This window comes from Trachinotus anak, unplaced genomic scaffold, assembly GCF_046630095.1.
Source record: "Trachinotus anak isolate AG129_WGS33_773 ecotype Australia unplaced genomic scaffold, CSIRO_AGI_Tana_v1 ptg000005l, whole genome shotgun sequence".
NCBI lineage: Eukaryota > Metazoa > Chordata > Actinopteri > Carangiformes > Carangidae > Trachinotus > Trachinotus anak.
Genome location: NW_027273856.1, coordinates 12,624,604 through 12,650,518, shown reverse-complemented (window position 1 = coordinate 12,650,518; position 25,915 = coordinate 12,624,604). Strand labels below are relative to the sequence as shown.

The window sequence follows — 25,915 nt, the reverse complement described above, 5'->3', positions numbered from 1 at the left end:
ACAGTTTACAGTGTTATAGAGTGGCATGAAGACTTCTTCACACTCTTGCTCAACAGAGACCCTGTGTGCATCCAGGGCCATGTGTGCAGCGGGTTATCTCAGAGATAGGACACCTGCAAAACACCAAGTTTATTCAGACTGCCGCTTTACAACAAAGACAATACAGTGTCTGTGAGAAGTGGCCCTGATGGTTTTTTAATCATACACAGTTCACAACACATTCAGTGTTTCTCAGCTACATGTATCGCAGCATCTTCAGGCTGCCTGATGAAGACGCTCAGCTGCTGCAGCTTCAGAGGAACGTGCTGCTTCCGTCACTCGCTGAGCAGCTGCTTTCTAATAGTCTGTTTCTAAAAATCTGACGTGTTCAGTTCTCACACATCTGAGGGAGCTGATGATCAAACAAGTCCAACAGTTTTTATTTTTCAGCAAAGCAGCGTTGATTTGAGCCTCAACAGCCACCATACCCTACATTTCCTGATGAGGTTAATTGTCAGCTTTTCATTTTAAAATATTCATATGTTCTCAGGCAGCAGTTTTACTCTTGGTACTGTTGACATCAGTGGAGGAAGAAGATCCATTAGAAAAATTCATAACACAGTTTCTAAATTCTCCATATTCATTGTACTAACTGCCATTCACACGTGCTGTGCTGTTACTTTATCTAACCCAGCTGGGATGCTCTTGCATGAAAGTATCATAATACGTATAAATGTATAAATCTATAATATACTATATGATTATAATACATTATAATACCAGGTAATATCAGAAACACTTAAATCGATGCCAAAATCATTATTTACTAATGTGCTGTCATGTACAAAGAGTTTTTATTTTTGATGTTTTTATTTGTGAAGAGCAGCATTAGTCTTCTCCTGAGTGCACGTCCACCAACAACAACCTGTGTGTTCACAGAAACCACAAACAACACTAACACAGACACATACAGACAAACACAAGGTTATGGAGTATCAGTCTCTGAAGTCCCAGATCACCACATTGTTATGGTTAGATTTAAGGTCAGGGTTAAGGAACTAGGAAATGAGATCACATCTCTCCTGTGTTAGTTTCTCTGCATTGGCTCCCTGTAAAATCCAGGATAGAATTTAAAATCCTCCTCCTCACCTACAAAGCCATTAATGGTCAGGCACCATCGTACCTTGGAGAGCTTATAGTTTGTAAGAGCAGAATGGGGGCAGAGCCTTCAGCTATCAGGCTCCTCTCCTGTGGAACCAGCTCCCAGTGTGGGTTCGGGAGGCAGACCCCCTCTCTACCTTTAAGATCAGGCTTAAAACTGTCCTGTTTAGTAAAGCTTATAGTTAGGGCTGGCTCGGGTATGTCCTGACCCATCCCTGAGTTATGCTGCTATAGAGCTAGACTGCTGGGGGATTCCCATGATGCACTGGGCTCTCTCTCTCTCTCTCTCTCTCTCTCTCTCTCTCTCTCTCTCTCTCTCTCTCTCTGTCCTCATTCTGCAGGTCTCTCTGCCTCTGGAGCAGCAGGATCCAGATCCACCACTACTCATCTTTACTATTAACCACTGTTATCTGTCGTTATTATTGATAACACCATTACCTACACAGCTGTTCCTGGTCTCTCTCTTTTCTCCTCTCTCCTCCCCCCTCCCCCTCTTTCTATCTTCTCCTAAACCCAACCAGTCGAGGCAGACGGCCGCCCCCCCTGAGCCCGGTTCTGTTGGAGGTTTCTTCCTGTTAAAGGGAGTTTTTCCTCCCCCCTGTCGCCAAGTGCTTGCTCGTTGTGGGAACTGTTGGGTTTTTCTCTGTAACAAAGTAAGGTCTTGACCTTACCCTGTAAAGTGCCTCGAGATAATGTATATTATGATTTGGCGCTATACAAATAAAATTGAATTGAATTGAATTAAGGTCATGTTAGGGTTAGGCCCTGTACAGACACTGGGTTAGGTGGTGCTCGGGTTAGCTGCTGTTAGCTGCTGTTAGTTAGCATTAAGCACACTTTGAGTTTTCATCAAACCAAACTTCTGTAGACAATAGCAGGAGTATCGATAAAGACATTTGATAGAGGAAATGTATTTAAACCAATGACAGATAGTGATGCTGCTTTGCCTCTTTCAAAGTACCACATTGTTCAAAGTGATGAGACACCATCATGTAACAGTCAGTGGTTTTGTGTAGAGACTGCATAGACTTCTGGGAACATTACAGCAGTTTGTACGTCCAGAGTCCTGAGAAGATTAATGATTAATGACTAATGCTAACAGTTAGCAGGGCTGAGAATGGTAGTATGTGCTCTTTCACAACTGCACAAGGTGGCTATTGTATAGTCAGTGTGTGTTACAAATGGTACATGCAGCGACTATTGTGGTTGTGTGTTTGTCAGACATGCAGAAATGTAACATTTCAGCAGGCAGAGGTGATAAGGAGCTGAGGTGACAGGCAGGTGAACACCCCCCATTCACTCTGCAGGTGACGCTGACACACACTGATACGTCTCACACACATGACCTTCATCAGCATCTGGGTGTGAGCTCACTGTGGGAGACACAGTGGAGCAGGAGGTTGGTGCAACAGTTAGTAACTGGACTGTTAAAGGACGACTCCACCTAAATTCTGTCAGCTCGTCATGTGACATCAGATGCTGCCAGCTGCTCCTGGTTTCAATGTGACGTCCCCCCCCCCCCCACACACACACACACACACACACTCACACACACACACATTCACAAACACAAAAACACACACACTACTGACGCATTTTTGCCAACTAAGCCATGGGTCCGCCCCGGCTCTGTGGTGTGTGGGTATAAGTCAGTCAGTGACATGGTGCTGCAGTTACCAGCTGCCAACCTCAGTGTTCACTCACACGCTAAAAATAAGCGCAGCCACCAGGATGTGAACCACAGAGTTGAGCTGATGAAAAAAATCCAGTCTCACTGCAGAACTGTCCTGACTCCAACTGCTACACACTCAGTCATGTTCTGAGCATTTGGAGTCGGGGGGGGGGCAGCCTTAGGTCAACTTTGGGAGTTGGATGATCTGGGCAGTTATACTACATAAACACCTTTCCAGTCCAGTCCAGTTACCATCTATTTAAGTAATAACATATATATATATATATACAGGGTCACATGACGAGATGACACCATCAGTTCAGAGGAGGCTCTAGATTTAAGGACAAACAGGAGAATGGATGCGGGTGATGATGACCCATCTGTAAATGTAATACATGTACATATAAAATAAAAACATGTAAAATTATGTATAAAACATATAAGAAATTGAAACAATGTCATATATGGGCATATATGTCTACAGCCCATACAAATATGTATGTTTATGTATGAATGTCTGTTGCATGAATATATATCCATCCTAAAGCCTGTGTCAGTGTGAGAAATTAATAAGAAAAACATAGAATTTCCATATGTATGACATTTTAATAAAAATGCAGATATAAGTTGAATATATACAGTATATAACATTATGGTCACAACCTGTTTTACCAAATGAAAATTACAAATTTTAGTTTGGGTATTTCATCTATGTTATAAACATATATCATCATAAATACACAGAGGATAGAAACAGGCAGCGGGATGACGTCTCTTATCAGGCGCAGAAGGGAAGCACAGAGAAATTCCTCTAAGGAACAGTTTTTAAACAGGTTTGGAAAAAAGAGATCGAAACACTCAACATTAGCCTGGAGGAAATGAAGAAGATCAGTAGAATGACAGGCTCATCAGGAGCCAACAGGTTTCAGAGGAACAAGAATGATACAAAAACATTACAGAAGTGATGTACAGAAGGAGGTGGAGCAGCTGGGACAGGTGGGGTGGGAGTAGAAAGTCCAGATGAATTTGATGGCTTTGGTTTCCTGGTGTTTGTCAGGCAGCGCTGGGTCTCAGATACTGAGGTCCTCCCAGCTTGTGAAGCAGAGAGATTGAGCCCTGGGACCTTAGGCCCTTCACTGGGACACTAGTAACTCATACTCACTCTTTGGTGGACGCAGTACGGGCACTTCTGTATTCAGATTCAGGAAACCGAGCTGCTTCTAGCAAGAGCTCGCCACTTCAGATTTTTAAGCTGCCATATTTGATGAGGGAGGATGCAGCAGAATGAAAGGAGATGAACACGAAGCAATACAAAATCTTGAAGCTCCATGTTTTACTCTTCTCCTCAGTGTAGTTTTACATCTCCTCTCTCAGGCTTCTCTCTGGAGCTCTAGTAACAACAGGTCAGTCAGCCAATCAGAAGAGAGGATCTGAGTCTCTCCTCTGATTGGCTGACTGTTTTCTGGGTGATCAAATAAAAATATAGCAGATTTCAGGTAAACACTCAGAGAAGCCAAATCCTGCAAGGTTTGATGGTGGGGCAGGTGGGTGGGGCTTTGGGCATGGCTGAGGGTGGTGACTGCTTTGTTGTGACATCACAAAGTTGCAGAAGTCCTGGCGGCTGGTTTTAAGACTCAGTTTCTGAATACAGGCTGTGTGCATTTCTCTGTGGACTGAGGCTTTGATACTTTCACAGTATTAATATAGAACCTAGACCTGCTTTATAATCACAAACACATGGACATCTACCTTTAGACTGGATGGAGCTTTAAAGGTGCAGAGAGAGAGAAAACTTTGACAGGTTACACGTGATTGGTTAAAGGTGAGTGTGCCAGGTTGTGATTGGATGACAACCGGGTGGTGGAGCTTGTGACCCAGACAGAATCTGAAGGAGATTCCTGACTGAACTTTGGCTGAGGGTTATTTAATATGTGGACACAGTAATGCAGTGTTTTTATCTCTTCACTATTTCTTTGGTCAGACTTTGAATGTCTCTTCATCGTGATGAAGGCTAGTGGGGCAACACCAATGGAGGCACAAACTCACTACTCGCTCCTGGCTCTAAAAGGAATTATTTGACAGCTCCAGCTCTGGTCAATGCACCATCAGCATACTGATATTAAAATGATTAAGTAATTAATGAGAGTTTAACCTCACTCTCAACCACATGTGGTCTTCAGGCTGCAGCTCGGCTCTCTGCTCACATGTGGTTTGATTTAGTGCTGTGGAAAGATTAAATAGGAAACTTGGAGAAGTGAAAAAAAGCCATGTCCTTTCATATTATGAAATGTAACTGCATCTCTCAGAAGCCTTTATCAGAGCTGCAGTACCCTTCAGGACTGAATACCTCCGTGGTCCTATCACTCCCCTTAATCTGGATCATGACTGGGTCTGTGTGGTGTTCAGAGGGCCTTGGCAGAATTAGCTGGGCAGAGCTTTCCTGCGTTTTAAGCACATGATGCAATCCTCCATAAATGTTACAATAGTAAAGTCAGAAAACTCTCATCATAAAGTTAAAACAATATGTATGAATGCCAGAGTGGTTATGTTTGGCAGCAGAGCTGCACACATGCAGCACAGAGGAATATACAACACACCAGTGTGAGATGTACTTTACATCATTTACATGTTTGAATCAGAACTGAACACTGCACCAGATATGATTAATTCTGAAACTCAAAGCTAAAGAGGGTCACATGGTGATGTCAGTGAAAACCTCATATGTCCACTGTGTTTCTGACACATGGTCGTGTGAGTATTTTCTTCGGCAGTGTGTGACAGGGAGGCAGCTCAGTCATGGTGCTGGCAGCATGACGACACTGTGGAGACATCAAAGATGCCCGTTTAGATCATGTGACCTGCCAGAGGTCACTCACTTTAATGTCTTCAGAGTGAACTATACTGAGCATTTAGACATATAAAGTGACACAATACTGAGTCTGAAGGTGGTCAAAAAAAGTTGATGTTACAACTATGACTAAAAGTATGTGTTGACTTTTTCTCCACAGTGACACTAAAACCAGAAAAGTTACCTGTTAAATTTGCTAAACTAAGACTAGAAGCAGTTGGAACAAAGCAGCACACCAACAGAAGTAGGATTAGAACTGTTGCCTCACGACTGTATCCCTCCACCAACCAGTAAGGTTACAGTTAACATCCACGTCTGTCCAGACTCATGTATGTAGTGAAGTCTTTGAAGGGATTTAATAAAAGGTATAAATGTATATTTACAGAACATTATGATGTCACAGTAAGGTTGACTTTTGACCTTTTGGATATAAAATGCCATGAGTTTGTCACTTTATTCTCTCTGTGTGAAACTGTCATAATTAGCGTATAAATTCTTGGGTTATGGCCACAAAAGTGTTGTGTGCGGTCATGAGCTTTGACCATGAAATCCTAAGTAGCTCAAGTGAATAAATTTCCTGAGATAAGAAGGTGAGGTACTGATAAGAGGCTGTGGAGGTGATGTTACCTTCAGTCATTTTGTGGAAGTTGCTGCTCGTTTCAAACTAAACCCAGACAATGAGTAGTGTAACTTAAAGGTCCATACAGTCTAAAGTTTTTTAAGCTCCATCCAGTCTAAAGGTAGATGTCCATGTGTTTGTGATTATAAAGCAGGTCTAGGTTCTATATTAATACTGTGAAAGTATCAAAGCCTCAGTCCACAGAGAAATGCACACAGCCTGTATTCAGAAACTGAGCCTTAAAACCAGCCGTCAGGACTTCTGGAACTTTGTGATGTCACAACAAAGCAGTCACCACCCTCAGCCATGCCCAAAGCCCCACCCACCTGCCCCCCATCAAACCTTGCAGGATTTGGCTTCTCTGAGTGTTTACCTGAAATCTGCTATATTTTTATTTGATCACCCAGAAAACAGTCAGCCAATCAGAATAGAGACTATGAGCCTTTCTTCTGATTGGCTGACTGACCTGTTGTTACTAGAGCTCCAGAGAGAACCTGAGAGAGGAGATGTAAAACTACACTGAGATGGTTTTTGGTTCTTAAAACCTCAAATATATCTTCGGATGGAGATCAACACTTCAGATAAAACACAGGAGAAGAGTAAAATATGGACCTTTAAAACAAGACAACAGCATGTGAGTCTGGACTATAAATTCTGCTGTAAACAGGTGAGCATCTCAAAGGAGTTTTAAATCGAAAGCAACTGGACTTGGTTATTTGTCTAGGAAGACGTTTCAAAGGGCAGCATTGTAAATTGGAGATAGGTGGTGTCTGAGGCCTCCTCCCCTGTTGAGGGATGGTTTCTCTACTTTCACATAGATGGCTTCTTTCACTCCTCTTTTGAACCACCCGTCCTCTCTGTCCAGGATGTGAACATTGCTCTCCTCAAAGGAGTGGGCTTTCTCCTTAAGATGTAAGTGGACAGCAGAGTCCAAGCCTGAGGAGTTAGCTCTCCTGGAGAGCCCTTTCATCCCTTCCCAGGAGATTCAACAATTTAACCTCTAAGAGAAACAACTGTTCACAAGTGGCATGTGACTCCAACGACTGTCGTTATAACACAAGAGGGCTCTAACGAAGTCGAAACCAACTCTCCACCAAGACAGTCACTCTAACGACACATGGCACATGGAGCACAAAGGGAACCAATGACATCATCAGCCTTGTGAAAGCCCCTCCCTGAGGTTAAATACCTGGGTCTCCACACCAGATAGTTGGACCAGTCCCAGCCTGGTCAGGTGCGAGAAGGAACTGATGAAGCCTCTTGGATGAGAGGTGAAACGTCTTCCTAGACAAATAACCAAGTCCAGTTGCTTTCGATTTAAAACTCCTTTGAGATACTATGACCTGGACAAATGAGAATATTCACAGGCCTAACAGGTGAGCAATGACACGACAGATGGAAACTGCTGAAAATACTTGACAAAATTATTTATGTGGAATAAAATTAGACTAAAACAAAAAAAAAAGAGAAATGACCTAATTTTTGAGAATTAGACTAATAAGAGACTAATAAACGTTTGTCTAAAGTCTAAACCTGATTCAGTCAAAGCACAAAGAGAAAGAGCTATAATGAAGCCAAACAATCAGTGATTAAGAAAGAAAAATATTTATTGGTTAAAATAGCTTTTCACAGATACAATGAAGGGTTGTTGTTTTGCTATCATGCACTTACACTGTACAACAGTGGATCCCCATGGATTAGCTTTATCTGAGTGACTACAACACATGACTGTCACTTCTGTTCTGTCAGTGGACGACGTCTTTGCTCAGACGTCTGGTGTGATGTACTGCAGTGATTAAAATAAATTAGTAATGTGTATCAGAAAACTCTTACCACTTACTGTGTGCACCATATTACATCTCAAACACCAAGACCTCAGTGCAAACGCCGCTGTAGCCCAAAGATCCATGACACATGTAAGTACCGACAAAGTGATGCACGAGTGACAAATGAAAAGAAAAAGAAAAAAAAGAAAAGCCCAGTTTGAGATTCATCCTAGTGTTGGGTATTTGTGGAACTACATTGGCAATTTTACATTTTAATATAACTGACTAAATATTAGTCCAGATCTATAAGCAGTCTTCTAAAAACTCACATCTTAATTGTGACACAGTTAGCTTGATTTACAGTACTAAACATCTATTTCTCAAGCAGCAAAGGTTACATCTGAGTCTGAAATCAAAACTTTACCTACAGAACCAGGAAATCATTCACTCCCATATGTAAAACACAGACAGTCACTCTGATGAGTGAAGAGTGAACAACAGTGATAAAGCCTTTCTTTATGGAGCCCACGTACGAGTCCGCCACGCCACGCCGCTCACACACACAGACAGAGTGGAAACATCAGACCACATAAATTCAAAGTTTATCAGGAAACAACAGTCCTCACTGACTGACACAGTTACTACAGAACAAATACAAACTGTTTTTACTGTCAATAAATACACAGTTGTTGGGGAGTTAATGGAAGATGTTTTGTGTGAGTGAGATCCTGGATAGTAGTCAATTCCTCCTCTTAGTGGTGGGAGTCCTACAGAGGCCATCAATAAATATTCACTACAACTGACACTAAGCTTCTCCTCCAACTCTCAGTCTGAGCCGCTAACTTCTGTCTACAGAGGGATTTTAATTAAGAGAGTTAGGATAGAAGTTAAAAATGTATTAATAATGTTGACTTACACATAAATTCAGCTTTATTACACAAGCAAACTGTAAGAGCAACTCCCTGTCTATCAACAGCAGAGAGCAGAGGGCTGGTCCTGGTCTCATCAAGTACCTGACGCATGTGGAGACCTGCTGTGACGTCCTCTGTCAGGAGCTGAGCTGAAGCAGTGTGACGTCATTCTGCCGCAACACCACATCCAGATGCTCCTCTGAACCTAACAGATGTTAGTGACCCCCGTCACCCGGGGACTGGGGTGACTTTCCTGCTTTACATCATTTGGCTGGATGAGAGATTTGGGGGATGTGGGTCTGGGGGTTTGGTTTTTGCCGTGCTGGATTAGTTTATTAACAGGGACAATGCTCGTTGATCAACAGGAGAAAGAAGTGAATGACCAGATGTTGTTCTGGATCAGCTGTTAAACCGACCCAGCTGAGGAGGCACCCTGTGTCAGGCTGTCACCGTACCTTCAGACCTCAGCTGAGACAGTGAAACTGTCCCTGGTGGACGAGGAGCAGAATCTACGGAAACTAGAAGAACCAGGTACCAAATCAGTCACTGTGACCAGCGTGGTCCTCATTCTCGCGTTGGTCCGCCTCGGTCAGACTCCGTCCCTGTGGCTGTTCAGTTCTCTTACAGCTGGGTTAGCTCCACTACAACGTTATGGTAAAAGTCATTGAAAAAGTATTTGCAACTTGTACCTTTGACAGTGTTACATAATTAGTTTAACGTCTGTCTGATCGACTACGAGTCTCTATGTTGGAGACAGTGACAAGGTCAGTCCCACCTCTCACGTGAACCTCTGCGATGAAGTGTTTCCTGACTGGCAGAGGTTGGAGGAGGAGGGGCTGGCGCTCACACGTCCAGGTCGTCCGGCCTGGCCCGGCTGCTCATGCGGCTGCTGGCCCGGCTGCAGGGCCTGGCGTCCATCAGCGCCAGCGGCTGCAGCTCGTGTCCTGCTGATGAGGACAGTTTCTTGTGCTCGTGGGTGTCGTCGGGGAAGTCAAAGGCTTGCGCGTGGGAGTTTGAAATAGTGCTTCCTCCGCCGTTCTGGCCAAGCCGGTTCTGCTCCGTGGAGTAGTTGGCCCAGTTCTGCTCATTGGCCTGCTTATTATAATTGCGGCATGAGCCGGTTCCCCGCTCCCCAGTGGCCATCTTGTAGCCTGGGGGAGACATGGGTGTAAGCGGGGCAGTCGGGGAGGAGCAGCCGTTATAGTAGGCAAACTTGGTGGTGGGGCTCGTTGTGCCCCCACCCCCGGGGAAGAGCGTGGTCTGCTGTTTGCCCTTCACACGATCTTTGATCCTCTTAAAAAACACATAGAACAGCTCAATGACGTTGAGCAGCAGTGACACCAGTGACACCACCAGCATGAAGATGATGAAGACCGTCTTCTCCGTGGGGCGGGACAGGAAACACTCCACCTTCTGTGGACACGGGGACCTCTCACAGGTGTAGACTGCAGAGAGGCTGAAGCCGTACATGTACCACTGGATGAGCAGGAATCCCACCTCAAACATGGACTTGAAGAAAATGCTGAAGATGTAGGTTCTGAGCAAAGCCCCCTTCATCTTCACCTTCCCGTGCTCCTCGATGCCATACTTCAGCTTCTTCATCTCGATTTTCTTCAGTGGGATATCAACATCACCTCCGTCGTTTTGCACAGCTTTAAGCTCCTCCTCCTTCCTGTTGAGCTTCTGCTCCTTCCTGTTCAGGTAGAAGACATGAGCCAGATAGAGGAGCGTTGGCGTGGACACAAAGATGATCTGAAGGACCCAGAGGCGAACATGGGAGATGGGGAAGGATTTGTCGTAGCAGACATTGTCACAACCAGGCTGCAGGGTGTTACATCTGAAGGCAGACTGCTCGTCTCCCCAGGCCGACTCCACCGCAGTGCCCAGGACCAGGATCCTAAAGATGAAGAGGACCGACAGCCAGACCTTCCCCCCAGCAGTAGAGTAGGCCTGGACCTTGTCCAGCAGACGACCCAGAGCACTCCAGTCACCCATTCTCAGGGAGTGTTAGCTGGTGAAAGACAGAAGAATCAGCTGTTAGCACATGTTCATGTTCAGACAGACTCAGTCTAACATCCTCAGCATCCAGGCATCTTTATTTTTAGCAGCATTTTGTGTTTAAACAGTTTCATTATTTGTGGAGACACAACAAGACATTTCAGGCTGATCCAGGTACTGAGAGCAGCAGAGTGTGAGCGTCATCAGAAAGGCACCGGGGAGGCCAGAGACCAGGGACCCACAGAATCTCTGCTGACCCTGTGGCTGTGCAGGGAAAATAATAATCCGATTTCTGTCAAGATTTAAATCCCTGTGCAACACTAAACAGCTGCAAGCACAGTCCTCAACCTGGTCCAGATCCGTAAACCCACAGAGACGGGTCCACCTCAGAACTGTTCTGCTGCACCTCTAAACCTGCTCCAGCTGCACACACCTGATAACTACAGCTGTCAAATGTATTCACACCTGTGAAGACATTCTCTCAGACAGAATCTGCTTCAGGTGCAGGCAGATGTGGATCTGGATCTGACCAGAAAACACAGGGAGCTGAGCTGCTCAGAGTGAGCCTGTGCACCGGCTCTGATCCGTGTGTGTGGCAGAGTGTGTGTCTGCAGTTCACTGCTCAGGAAGGGTCTGTGGTGACCCTCTTTCCTCAGATCCACATAACACTTCCTGTGGGAAAACCAGTGCCCCAACAACAGAGTGGCGCTCACAGAGTTCCTGTTGACCAGCAGGACCCAGCTTAGTCCAGAGCCGGCAGGGTGTCGACGAGTAAAACAGACACACTAACACTGACCGCTGACCAGTTTGAGTCAAATTTGATTTAAATAGAGCCACTGAACTAATGCCCCCCGCCCCAGTCAAACTGGACTCTGAGCTGTAGAAGCAGAGTCACACACACACACAGACACAGACACACACACACACACACACACACGGTAACTGTTAGATAAACTGGTTATAATAAAACAAACTGGTTATAGTTAGAGAAACTGGTTATAGTTAAATAAATTAGTTATAGTTAAACAAACTGGTTGTAGTTCAACTGGTTTTAGTTCAACAAACTGGTTGTAGTCATCTGTATAGTTATAGTTAAACTGGTTGATGTCAGCGAGGTGATTTGAAGCAGACTGAAATGATGAAGCACAGATTTAATCCTCTCTCAGCTCAGCAGCTCAGTGTGAAATCTTGTCAGGAATCTGGTGAATGTTTGTGGGTCTGAGGTGAACAGAAGTGTTACAGGTTGGAGCAGATCCTGCAGAGGAGAAGCAGCAGCAGATCCACATTCAGGCATTCGTCAGGACATTAATGCGGATTACAGGAACCTCCAGTCTAACCCACATGGTCACAAACTCAAACTCAAACTCACTGATCTTTATCTTTATCTCATGATAAAGTGGCTCCTCTGTCCTGCAGACATCACCTGCAGCCTCAGACATGCAGGGCAACAATGGCAGCTAATGAGAGGATGAACACAGCTTCAGGGGCTGTTGTTACACAGCCCGCCACTTTCTACTTGACTGGGTCTGTTTGGTGGAAATGAAGAAGACAGAGCAGAACAATGGAGTCCAGCACAATGAGGCTCTCAGCAGATTGAGGACTCTGCATAAACTCTGAATAAAAAAACTCCAAATGATGGAGCTCTGCGGTCTGGAGGTTTTCTGCTGGACTCGACTGTTGGTCTCTGTGATCTAAGTCCTTGAAGATAAAACACAAGTTTCCAGAGGACCGACCGGGACCGGGGTCACAGCGGGACGCCAGGAAAAAAATGTAAATAAACGCAGCGACTTCATTTGTCATCTGATTAATGAAACAAAAAAAAATCAACCAGTAAATTAAAAAAAAAACCAAACTTTTCTCTACTTTTCTCCAGATGTGAGTCTGGAGTTCCCTCAGGCTGAGGAGCGGACACGGACGGACACTCACTCTGAAGAAACTTCTCAGAGTGAGTCAAACAGCGGCGCCGCTTCAGGGTCCAGCACAAAGCGGCTCTCACTTACCTGGGACGGTTCACAGACAGAGGAGGGCCCGTTGGGACTTTCTCCGCCACTTGTACCAGTCTCCCTCTGACGGGGGTGAAATCCCTTTTAAGAGTCCCGTCAGAGAAGTTAGGTCACCTGATCTCTACGTCAGGACCGACCCGGGTCTGCGGGGAGGACACAGGCAGAGACGCGCTCTGGGACCGACAAGGTGTGGAGTCCGGACTCTATTGTTTCATCTGAACAACAGAGTCCAGATGTGCCAACAGCAGATCTCTACAGCGCTTTAAAAAAAAGACAGATGTTTCTGTTTGACTGGAGGAGTCTCAGCTTTTTCTCTGGAGTTTTCTGACACTTTCACTTCACTTCTTCTAGTTTCTGCTGCTTCAGAGTTTCTAACTTTTTCTTATCAAAGGCTCTAATCGGACTCTAATCAGACCACAGAGCCCCATCTGACAGGATTCATCATTTTACAGAAAGTACAGAAAGTGTTTAAACCCAGAGTCACACATTCTGTCTCTGTCTTTCTCATGGATGGAGTTACAGTGAAAATAAATTAACAATAAATAAATAAATAAATGATTCACCTTTTTGCTGAGGACCCCAGGAACCCCCTCAAGAACCCCTGTGGGTCCCTGGACCACACTTTGAGAACCACTGCTTTAAACCATGTGACAGCTGGAGTCAGTGTTACTGTACAGGTCAGACCACAGATCACACTGATGATGACGTGGTTTAGATCAGCTCCACTCAGGCAGCCACAGCATCAATGATACACACATCTGATAATACACACATTGATAATACACACCTCAGCAACACAACACAGGACAACAGCAGGAGTAACACAGTTCACACTCACATCAGCTGAGGAGGCTGTGTTTTTATCTGGATTCTTTCTCCTCCAGTGACTTTAATAAATCATGAGAGTTTTAATGAGTTAATGAGTTTGAAAATCTTCTTTCATGAACAGCTGATGTCAGAGCAGCCAGTTCAGTAGAGATCAGCTGAACTGAACTCATATTCTACCTGTGGTTTCATCCCGTCTGTGCTGATGAATACACTGAGAGTTTCTCCTCAGCTGTAGTTTATGATGAAAGCCTCCTGTGGACATGAAGAGTTCAGATGTAATTATGATACATCTGAATACACTCAACAAACAACTCTGCTACAGTCAATCTGAACTGTTCATGTGTGTTGTAACTTTCCACTGAACACAGGCTCCACCACACTTCACTTCACCAGTGCACAGTACCACCCAGTGGTGGAGAGGGTGCAGTGCAGGTGTGTGTGGACACACTGTTTTACACCAAGTAACACTAAAACACATACACAGACAAGCTACTGACTGCAGACACGCACATACACACACACACACACTGTAAGGGGGACCTGGTTGTTGTTTGAGGTGGCAGCTGATGGGATGGTGGCTCATGGGTTTGATAATGACAGACATCCATCCATCATCTATATTACTTATCTGTACAGGGTTGCAGGGTCCCAGCTGACACTGGTTGAGGGCGGGGTACACCCTGGACAGGTCACCAGTCTATCACAGGGCTGACATATAGAGACAATAATCTTGAATATATATGAGGTGTTGTGCACTTTGTGTGTCTGATTTTGTGAATTGTGTTAGGTGTTTTGAGAAAATGAGCCTGTTTTCAAAATCATGTTTAAGAAATTGTAAAAAAAAAAAAAAAAAAAGAAAAACTGCTTAGTATTAGATCAGGAAACATGGAGTTTGTCATTTCTGACCTCAGACCTTCACCAGTGTAGCTCTCAAAGAAGTTGTGAACAAGTTGTGGTTCATAAGTTTGTTTTCAGATTTGTGAGTGTGTGCTCTGTTTTCAACCAGATGATTCTGTCCTGAACACAGGCAGCTGCAGACACACTGTTAGTCAGTTTAAATGTCATGTCCTCACTTTCACATTCTGTTTTCTTCACTCCTTTTATTTCTTTAACGTGTAGAGTGTAAACTTTTATTGCAGCACAATGTGACTCATGTTGTCAACACAACAACAACACGACATATTACAAACATAATAAAGATAATAATAATAGATGATTTCACTGGAGCCTGAGTCAGCATGTGTGACACACTGCTGTTATTGACCAATCAGAGCACAGTATCCTGAACATTTTTATAAATTAATTGAACATTTACAGGAATGTTTAATGTGAAATATTTCAGAGTAACTGAAGAAGGAAAATAAACGATCAAACATCTACAACAGACATTCATTCATTGTTAGAACTCATGGATCAAGTGTCCTTTTCTTTCCTGTCATCACTGCAGAGCTCTGTCAGACCCTGAGCAGGCGGCGGCGGCAGTGGGAAGCCTCCATACTGGCTGCTCACACCCCCCCAGGTTGGGTTGGATGGGTACTGCAGTAAACTGGACCCATGTTTCCTGCCGTCTCTCTTCCTGTCACAGAGCAGGTAGATGATCTCGATGATGTTGAGCAGCACCGAGATGCCTGAGACTACGAGCATGAAGATGATGAAGACCGTCTTCTCTGTGGGACGAGAAATGTAACACTGGGCTCCGCTAAACCGGGCACAAGGTGGAGTCATGGTGCAGTGGAAGTAGGAGACCATGAACACAGGGCCAAAGATGTAGAACTGGCCCAGGCTGAACCCCACCTCCAGGAGGATCTTGAACACCAGCTGGGTCATGTACGTGCAGAAGAGGATGCCTTTTATCTTCACCTTCCCTCTGTCGTCTGTGTACTTGGGTGTCTTCAGTGCACTCTCATTCGGGTTGTTCTTCAGCTGCTCCATCATCCTCTTCTCTTTGTGGATGATGTGGACAGCGTGGCCCAGGTAGACTAGGGTGGGCGTGGACACAAAGATGATCTGCAGGACCCAGTAATGAATGTAGGATATTGGGAACATCCAGTTGTAGCAGGCGTGTTTGCACCCTGGTTCCTGGCTGTCGCAGTAGAACTCAGACACCTCATCCCCCCAGACTTTGTCTGCAGCAGCGCCCAGGACGAAGATCCTGAACAGGAAGAGGACACTCATCCAGATCTTCCCCACCACAGTGGAGTGAGACTGGACTTTATCCAGCAGTGCGGACAGATAAGACCAGTCACCCATGGCTGGAAACTAACGTCTGAAATGAAAGAGAAACACACACATCAAACTTACTATGAAAAATAAAAAGATAATTAATCATTGAGCATGAGCCTTTTCTAACTTTATCAAGGTGTCTACATTTCCCTCTCAGACACAACCATATTAAAGAAGCTTCTAACATTCAGTAAACTCAGCTTCAGCCTTTAAACCTCTTTATCTCCCTGTATGGAGCCATACTTTTCACACTGCTGAGAATACCAACAACTCTCTAAAGTTATTTGCTTAAAATGAAGAATGAGACTCAGTGAGAGAAGGTGTCTCCTGTCAAAGCCTAACCTCACCTGCTCCTCCTTACTGTGAAGTTTTAAAGGTCACAGGCAGGTCATAGGTCATACACCTGGACCCACCAGCCAACCTTGCAGGATTTGGGTACTCTGAGTGTTTACCTGAAATCTGCCATATTTTTATTTGATCACCCAGAAAACAGTCAGCCAATCAGAAAAGAGGCTCAGATCCTCTCTTCTGATTGGCTCACTGATCCGTTGTTACTAGAGCTCCAGAGAGAAGCCTGAGAGAGGAGATGTAAAACTACACTGAGATGGTTTTTGGTTCTTAAAACCACAAATATATCTTCTGATGGAGATTGACACTTCAGATAAAATACAGAAGAAGAATATATGGACCTTTAGGATCTAACATGATTAGTCACATGGTCATTGTAGCCAATCAGATGTAAGGATGCGCCCTACAACACAGCCACTTTGTTCACTTTATTAAAAAAATCCTTATATTTTCTCAGAGGTGTCACCTGTAAGAGTCTATATGATCTTTTTTTAAGTGCATGTTTGAAGAGACAACATGAGAGACAACTGAGGCAGATCTGCTGCTGAGAGACGAGGGACAGAACAAGACAACAGAAACACCGAATGTAAGAAGACGCTGTCTGAAACAGGTAAAAGGTGAAGAGCTGACACATCCTCAGATAACACCTCAGAAAGCAGCAGCTGCTCCTGTTGAACATCCTGTTGTAAATGATTCACACTGATTCTGATAATATTGTCCATCATAAACTCTGTGTTCAGCTCTCTAAGACTCGGACAGGCTGCTGATCCCTGAGACACAAGAGTCAAACTCACTTTAAGCACAATGAAGTGAGATGAATCAGTTTATAACAGGAGGCATGTCTCAGCTGTCTCAGAGCTACGGCTTTATAAGCTTTATAACAGTGTCATTTACAGACAGAACACACAAAACATGCTGAGGAGGTAACATGGAGTTTGTCCTACAGAAACACTGAGCTGAGTTTTCATTCAAGGTTACAGAAACATAAAAGGTACTTGCCTGTCAGGCCTCAGATATCAGAAACTCTTTCCATCACAGAGGAGCCAGAGAGCAGCCGACCAGAGACGCGACACCCTGACCAGCAGGAGACTTAAATACGGCCGAGGCCTGTGGGTTTGGCCTGGATGACTCAGACCACGTCGACTTGAGCCCAAACTCGCAGCTTCTCCTTTCACTTGGTGGAACTCGTGACAATTTTGATGAGTCTGGAGAAAAGATTTCATCACCCTCGGTTCCAGTACAGGAAGCTGTGATCACCCTGAACATCACATCATTAACACACTCTGTACATCATAGTCAGCTTTACCTCCCACTGAGGCAGAGCCGTCACAGGTTTTACACCCACACTGTGTCTGCACACGCCCTGTTTATGTCTCATGTTAATGTGCAGCAATGTGTCTGAGGTCAAACAGCATGACCTTTATTTATAATGCCCAATATCACAAATCACAGGCCTCTGTACAGTATGACCCCCACCCCCATCCCGTCCTGAGACCCTCGAAAAAGAGGAAGAAACCTCAAGAAGAGAAACAGAGGAGGGATTTCTGTTGCAGGATGGACACACAGGAAATAGGTGTGTGTCCAACATAGTAGATTCACAGTATGGACAGTCAGGATGGATGTGCCATCAACAGATAGGACCTGAACCACACAACCACACAAACACACAAGAGCCCAAACCAAACACACCATTTACACGAAGATTAGAAGGAAACAAACGCAGAAGGAGAGAGACACAACGAGGAGGCTGAGACTACTACAGAATAGCTGGACTAACGGACCAGCAGCCAGGAAACAGAGACAAGTCACCGCGTGGACGCTCATGGAGGGAATAACCTCACACAGGGTGAGAGACACTGTTGCTCAGGAGGCAGGGTGGCTCATCCTTCAATCAGAAGGTTGTTGGTTCAACTCCTGGCTCCTGCAGTCCACATGTTGAAGTGTCTTTAGAGATGGTCCTCAAGCTGAAGCCTGATGTCTGCTCCATCAGTCAGTGTGAATGTTATCAGGGCTCCAGCACCAATTTAAAAGTCAATAAAGACCTCAGTAAATATAAATTAAGACCAAACAATGTCAAAATGATTTATTTTATTCAGACTTCTGTTTTTGTTCTCCTGTAAAAAGTTTTACAATAGAGGCAGAGCAGAAAGTTCAGCTCATGTTAGTCATGAAGTTCAACAGCGCAAAGACAAAAACACAAAGTCAGCAATAAAAGATCTTAACACCAGCAGGAGTACAATCTAAAACCCACACCATTCAGTTTGCCTGATGGTAGAAGTATTACTATTACTGCGAAACATTCTCCAAATCCTACTGAATTTCATGTAAATTTTTAAATAATCAGAGAGGAAATAAAACCAAATAAATAATTCGAGTTTTGCAATGCAGACTTTCAGCCCTTCACATCACTATGCACAATGACTTTTTCTTTTCTCACGTAAATCACTGAGGAACAGCCGAGACCCCAGACCCCAAAAAACTAGACTCAAAGACTGAACATCACAGCTGAACATCAGGGGACACCCTGAGTCAAGATGAGACTGTTAGGCAGGTGAAAAAGTGGTCCTGAGGGTAGGAGCTATCAACAAGTGAGTCACTGTCACTGTGGAGTCTGTAGTTTAAACAGCAGAACATCTCCAGGTCAGTGAGACAGGTCATGGTCTGTAGATGTGCAGAGCTGCCACCTGATACTTTGACCTAAAGAGTTTGTTTTGAGGGATTTTTCTTGTAGGGAGGATAATTAGTTCTTAGTGATTCACATCTGTGAGCAACAGGAGGGAGGGGACCTGTTATCAGTCAGTGGCTGGAGTTCAGAGGTCACCTCATTACTGAGAAAAATATATCTTGACAATTTTCAACACTCACTGCGGACTATGTCTGCACTGGAACACAGGTGTGAGTAGAATGAACTGATAAATGATTAAATTAATGTAAGAGAACCTGTGTATGTTGGAAATGTTGGATTTGATCACTGAACGCACTGTGTCCTCCAGTGTCTACAGGAACTGGACTGCACTTAAATAATGTTGTCAACCAAAGCACTGCACACTGCACCACATTCGCACATTCACACACTCACACAGTCACACGGTGATTTTCTATTCATACTGTGCTTTTCTGCCACACACACAACCATGGTCTATTCAATTAAATCTTTATTCAGGACACTGCTCAGTGAGGTCCATGGGAAGAAAACAACCACAAAAAAAATCCAATGAAATCAAAACAAAAGACTTTCCACAACACTCAGACATCTACATACAGACTGCAGCACCAGTGGGTCCACAGTCCAGACCAGAACCTGACGGAGCTCAGGTCAGGGCTGAGACAGTAACTGTTACAGACTCAGATAACCTACACACATCTACACATCAGGTGTGATGTGTGTTACAGCAGAGCAGGTGGAGACACTAACATTAACCAACATTTAGCTGCAGCTTCCTTAAAGCCTCACACTGTCATTATAAACCTGTAGCAGCACCACAGGTGAGCAAGATACAAAGCTTTAAATCAGAGATCCTAATGGTCTCTGAACACAGACTAAAGCTACGAGCCAACACGTTTGAGTGTATCGACACTGACTGCAGACGTCCTTGTCATCTGATAGATCATTGGTTATGTAACATTCTCAATATTTAATCTCATTACTCTGATACAGACAGGAAGAAGTCAGAAAATACCAGTTTTATGTTTTCCCAACTTCTGACAATCATAATCTTAATATTACTCTAATTCTAGACCATACTGTGAACATACCCTCAATAACTGCTGAAGACCAGCCCTACATGGAGGGAAAATCACCATCATCTGTAAAGATATACCAACCAAGCACCCTGTTCCTCACCTATGTACCTGCACTGACAGATCATCCATATTAATATTAACAAGAAAAGGAGACAAAACGCCACCTCGTCAAACTCCATTATTCACATGAAACAGATCAGACCCAATTTAATAGAACTCACATTGTCTGATGTGCAGTCAGACCAGGATTCTCACTAGAAACCTGGGAGCTACTCTTTGGTTTAGTTTGTTAAATCAGTTTTCATGATTTAAACAATCAAAAGCATCAATAAAACACAATCAGAGGTCGGGGAATTGAACCACAAACCTTCTGATTAGTGAACTGAACACACCACAGCTGCTCGTTACATATCAATATGTGGCTGATATGTGGCTGAACGAGTATCTTCATGCAGCTTCATGATGAGAGTGTTGAACTGTCAGATGTAGTTTGTGCCTCTGGTGTCTCCTACCCACGTGCAAATGTTATAGATGTGCATATATTGAATTTCTCTATATAAAACATATGTACATATAAAACAAAAACATACATGTAAAAAATAAGCCTAAAAAATGTAAAAAAGGCTGTTAGAAACTGTAACAATTTCATATAAGACTATAATAGTAATAATAAAGTTATTATACATCTATCCCATACAAATATGTATGTTTATTTACATTGTTATGTAAATATATATCCACCTCAAAACCTGTTGATGTTTTAATACACTTGCATATATGAGACCTTATATGTTATATGTAACATACACACACACACAGTATATATATGCTATAAACTTCATCACTCACTTGCTATGGGGACACATATATGTCATATATTACATGCAGTCTACTGTCACAGCCACATTAACCTGCTGGGGCCCCAGGGACCAGAATAATCTGTGGGCTTCCTGGTCCCAGGTTTCATAGTTATTTGATGATACATTTAGTCTTAGAATTGGTCTACATTCCTCCTGGACCCTCTTTAAGACAAGGCCTCAAGACCAGGTAATGAAGTAGGACCCTCAAGGCTCCGGTGAATCCAGCCTTGGCTCCAGTCCTCAAGAGCAAAGTGAACTTCAGCTCATTGCTCAAGGGCACACGGGCAGACCTCCTCAGAGGAGTGAGGATTATTCATCCACGTTGAACAGCTGATGTGGTGTCAGTTATTGTCAGCTGTAATTTCTCAATATCTGTCCATTATAACACAACAGTCACGTAGTGGTTAGGGAGGGTGGGCGGGTCCGGTGGACCAGGGAGGACTCTGATGGTTCTGCTGTCATCAGCATGAATTATAAGAGGGAAGTGAGAGGAGCCCTGTCACAGTAAAGGACTGACTGAACCAGGCAGTGGTCGTCACTGAGGTAGGACCAGCTATTACTGTGTGAAGAGCTAATGTTGTTCAGATCAAATATCAATTATTCTTCAGTTAAAATCATATTTGGTTTACAGCCATCAGAGACTGAAATTTGATCAGTGAACAGTCTGAAAATGTAAACTGTGCTATTATAAAATGTTAATATCACACCTGAGAAAAAAGATTTTCGTGGAGGTGTTGTGTGTAAATGTGAGTCCAGATACTGCAATCCAGGGTTTGAGGTATTGTGCATTATGGAAAAACATTTCTAAAGCAATGCACATGAGGAGTCATTTAAATCTTTCTGTCTATAATACTTTTGTACAGGCTCTCTGAGTGTGTGTTTCAGTAACTTTCACTTGTACGTAATTTGTCTGATGAGTTTGTGTGTTCAATCTATATACTGGTATGTGTATATATGTATATGTATATGTATATGTATACACACTAGTCTCAGAGGATGGGATACAGCTGCACTTCATTCAGTTTTTGGTCTCTCCAGTGTCCAGTCAGCATAAATGACATGATGTGATTAGGGTTAGGGTGATGTGGTTTCAGCATGAACTTCATGGATCTCTAAAGTGTTGCTAAAATTCAAACTACAGCTACAGGCGCTGGAACTGAAACAAAAAGGTCATTGGTCAGTGTGTTGCAAATAAGTCATACGACTGTTTCCACAAGTCACTCGTGATCTGACAGCTCTGTGGTGGAGGTGAAGAGTGAAGCCAGTGACACTGATCAGTTCAACAAAGTCTCCTCTGTAATGTCTGTAACCTGGACAGACCACTGACAGGGGATCTGATGACGTGTGCACAAGGCTGGGCCAGTAGTTAGTTAGTTAGTTAGTTAGCCCTGCTGTGGACACCTGTCTCACCTGGACAAGGGGTCTCAAAGGAGAGAGCTGCATATTCCTTAAGACTTCCTTCTCCCTAAATCTCCCTAAACTCATATTAACCGTCAGTCAGCTCATGACCCTTTGCAAGTTCTGTGAGTTTGTGATATATTATATCCAGCAGCCTTTTTTTGGTTGACATTTATTTTGCATTCTCCTGAATGAAATCTTTCCTCATGGAGTAGCAGTGTAGTGCTGATGCACCAATGTGACTGTTAAAGCTTTGGTTTGACAAAACTCCCTGTTCACACATAAGAGAGGCAGCTAACTGTGGGATGCTAACTGTACTGCTGCTGTATCAGTTTTCTTCAATGTCCTCTCTAAATCAAGCGTAAGATGTGTTGAGGTTTCCTCATGCTGACTTCACTGACATGAAACCTGGCACTGTCGGCTGTGCTCATCAGTGCCGTCTCTGTTTTCTCTCTCAGGCTTTCATCATGGGGGAGTGGTCCTTCCTGTCTGCTCTGCTGGACAAGGTGCAGTCACACTCCACTGTCGTGGGGAAGGTCTGGATGAGCGTCCTGTTCCTCTTCAGGATCTTCATCCTAGCTGCTGGTGTAGACACAATATGGGGGGATGAACAAGCGAACATGGACTGTAACACCAGAAGCCCCGGGTGCAGGAACGCTTGCTACGATAAATCTTTCCCTTTATCTCACACACGCTTCTGGGTCCTTCAGATCCTGATAGTCTCTACACCGACACTCATCTATCTGGGCCACGTCCTGCTGGTGATTCGCAAAGAGAACAAGCTGAGGAGACGCCTGGAACAGAAACTTGGTAAGAATGGGATGGTTAAAGCTCCAAAGTACTCAGATGAACACGGCAAAGTGCAGCTCAAGGGTGTCCTGCTGGCCAGCTACATGATACAGCTGCTGTGCAAGATCCTGCTTGAGGTGGGATTCCTCGTAGGCCAGTACTACCTCTACGGCTTCATATTAATGCCCACTAAGATTTCATTTCCCCACTACCCCTGTCCATCCCCGGTAGACTGCTTCATAAGTCGCCCCACAGAGAAAACCATCTTCATTGTCTTTATGATGGCGATGGCCGTCCTCTCTGTGGTCCTGAACATCGTGGAGATGTTCCACCTGATCACCTCCAAGATGAAGGAGAGGAAGAGGAGGAGCAGCGGCTCAGTCCCCCCACAGACGTACAGCCTCACCGAACTGAAGCACAGTGAGAGAGTCACACTGTGCTGAAGGACTGTGATCAGAGACGTTCAGCTTCAGCTGCAGTCTGCTTCTCGCTTTGCTCAAGATTGTTAGACATAAATGTTGTGAGTCATGTCCAGTTTCAAACTGTCAGTTTGTGATTCATTATATATTTCACGATTTACTTACAGCTTTACAGGTCCCATATTTTACTGTTTTTGCTCTCCATCAGTAGATATATCTGTGATTTTAAGAGCCAAAAACCATCTCAGTGTAGTTTTACATCTCCTCTCTCAGGCTTCTCTCTGGAACTCTAGTAACAACAGATCAGTCAGCCAATCAGAAGAGAGGATCTGATCCTGATTGGCAAATTGTTTTCTGAGTGATCAAATAAAAATACATCAGATTTCAGGTAAACACTCAGAGAAGCCAAATCCTGCAAGGTTTGATGGTGGGGCAGGTGCGTGGGGCTTGGGCCGTGACTGAGAGCAGCGACTGCTTTGTGGTGACATCACAAAGTTGCAGAAGTCCTGACGGCTGGTTTTAAGGCTCAGTTTCTGAATACAGGCTGTGTGCATTTCTCTGTGGACTGAGGCTTTGATACTTTCACAGTATTAATATAGAACCTAGACCTGCTTTATAATCAAAAACACATGGACATCTACCTTCAGACTGTATGAGATTTTAAATAAATGAGGTCTGTGGAGCAGCAGGATAAACTGTATTCAACCACTTCTGTCAAACTGGTCATTATAAATGTGACATTAACTGATCCAGGGACTAATGAATAATGTGCTTGTGTGAGACAAATCTGAGGAATCTCAAATTACCACGAAAAATAATTTCAAATGTAAATTGGATGGATGTGGTTCTGGATCTGTGAGTCTGAGTCTGTCGCTTTAAGAGTTTCTAGAAATGAAGAAAAGGACAATAAACTTTATTACTTTATTTATGCACTTTTCGTTCTTATATAAATCATCTTATTGGGGTTGAAGCACTTCATTTAAAACTTCACCTCTATATAAATGTTTAGTTAAGAGCTGACTTCATCAGGATGTTGATTTCTTACAGTTTATGTCTGTGTATTTATGGGATTTATTAAAGATGCTGTTCTACAATTGATTTCATGTTTCATCTTCAGATGTTGTGGTTTATTCTGCTGCTGTATAGTGGAATATTTCTCCTCTGGTTTTAATCATGAGATAAATTAAATCAATAAATCAGTGGATGATGTGGCTTCATAGCTTTTCCTCTGGAATACATGTGGGGATAGTGACAGCAGTTGTCAACAGCTGGTCATCAGATCAAATCATACATACAGTATACCATTCTATACACTATTTACCACACATTAATCACTGTTATGACATTAAATATTGATTTTAAATGTCTTCATTAAAAGGCTGACATGTTGATCAGAATGACAGCAAAACACTGTCTGTCAGTAAACATCACTGTCTTCATGACTGACCTGCGTCTCCTCCTGGACCGAGAGCTTCCTGTCAGTGATGCTTCGTGTTCACAGCAGGTTCTGCATGTCAGTAACTCACAGGCAGTGTCGGCCTGCACATGGCCCACAGGCCCTAGTTTGGACACTGCTATAGAGTACCACTACCATAGCAGTTAATGATGATGAACGTGTTTTCAGCAGTGAGCTTCATTTCATCTGAAATCACCTACATTCACTTTGGGTTGTTAATACTGGGCCAGTGAGAATCTCTATTCTTTTTTATTTTCCTTTGTCAAACTATTGTTTTTATCATTCTATGAAGCTGTGCTGATCCTACAGCAGCTTCTTTGCACAGATTCACTGCAGCCTTCAGCCAAGGAGCTGAGGTGTAGCTCCTCTTCCTCCCACACGCTGTAAAGGAGTTAAAACTGTGCATCACGGAGTAAATAGTTACAGCGTAACAATGACATTGTGTTTCATTTTGATGACACCATGGAAACAGTTGTCAACCCCTCCTGTTACAGCGTGTGTTACTAAAGACAGACTTCCTGAAATCGCATCAGGCGGAAAACTACGTCTCTGAAAATGAGGAAGCATGTTTAACCAATTCAGTGGACAGTCAAACACTTTCAGATGTGGTCATCCAGTAAAACCTTAGGATCAGGATTTATCATGTGATTTTGACTCAAAGGCTCACTTACTCGTTTTCTCTGAGTATTCAATCCCATCTCAGCAGAATGGAGTTGTCTCAGCTGCCGTACAGTCAGTGTGTTACCTGTAGTAGGTTCAGATTCAGTGTTTTGTGAGGTCAAACTGACCTTTGACCTTCGACCACATAAATCTAATCAGTTTGTCCTTGAGCCCAAGTGAACATTTGAACCAAATTTGAAGAGACGGAAACTGACTGGTTCTCAACTGCCATA

At 43.7% G+C, this 25,915-nt stretch overlaps 3 protein-coding genes across 4 annotated transcripts; 1 reads left to right on the top strand and 2 right to left on the bottom strand.

Annotated features, from left to right (window-relative positions):
• Positions 1–7,868: 7,868 nt before the first annotated feature.
• Positions 7,869–13,150, bottom strand: gja1b (gap junction protein alpha 1b). Its single transcript, XM_071478388.1, has 2 exons — positions 12,955–13,150; positions 7,869–10,967 (listed from the first exon to the last, which is right to left on the bottom strand). Exon 2 carries the CDS (start codon positions 10,949–10,951, stop codon positions 9,800–9,802), a length of 1,152 nt encoding a protein of 383 aa, XP_071334489.1. The 5' UTR covers positions 10,952–10,967; positions 12,955–13,150; the 3' UTR covers positions 7,869–9,799.
• Positions 13,151–14,901: 1,751 nt separating this feature from the next.
• Positions 14,902–17,522, bottom strand: LOC139621659 (gap junction Cx32.2 protein-like). The gene is made up of 2 exons (XM_071478397.1): positions 17,356–17,522; positions 14,902–16,051 (listed from the first exon to the last, which is right to left on the bottom strand). The coding sequence occupies exon 2, from the start codon at positions 16,033–16,035 to the stop codon at positions 15,199–15,201; it is 837 nt and encodes a 278-aa protein (XP_071334498.1). The 5' UTR covers positions 16,036–16,051; positions 17,356–17,522; the 3' UTR covers positions 14,902–15,198.
• Positions 17,523–21,371: 3,849 nt separating this feature from the next.
• On the top strand, positions 21,372–24,783 carry LOC139621660 (gap junction Cx32.2 protein-like). Of its 2 annotated transcripts, none has more exons than XM_071478399.1 (2): positions 21,372–21,503; positions 22,817–24,783. In XM_071478399.1, exon 2 carries the CDS (start codon positions 22,826–22,828, stop codon positions 23,588–23,590), a length of 765 nt encoding a protein of 254 aa, XP_071334500.1. In that variant the 5' UTR covers positions 21,372–21,503; positions 22,817–22,825; the 3' UTR covers positions 23,591–24,783. The 2 variants fall into 2 exon arrangements, with proteins under 2 accessions (XP_071334500.1, XP_071334499.1); XM_071478398.1 differs by having other exon boundaries at positions 21,417–21,503; positions 22,793–24,783.
• The last annotated feature ends 1,132 nt before the right edge of the window (positions 24,784–25,915 follow it).

Coding starts and splice junctions, on each gene's coding strand:
- gja1b (XM_071478388.1), bottom strand. CDS start 10,951: ATGGGTGACTGGAGTGCTCTGGGTCGTCTGCTGGACAAGGTCCAGGCC.
- LOC139621659 (XM_071478397.1), bottom strand. CDS start 16,035: ATGGGTGACTGGTCTTATCTGTCCGCACTGCTGGATAAAGTCCAGTCT.
- LOC139621660 (XM_071478399.1), top strand. CDS start 22,826: ATGGGGGAGTGGTCCTTCCTGTCTGCTCTGCTGGACAAGGTGCAGTCA.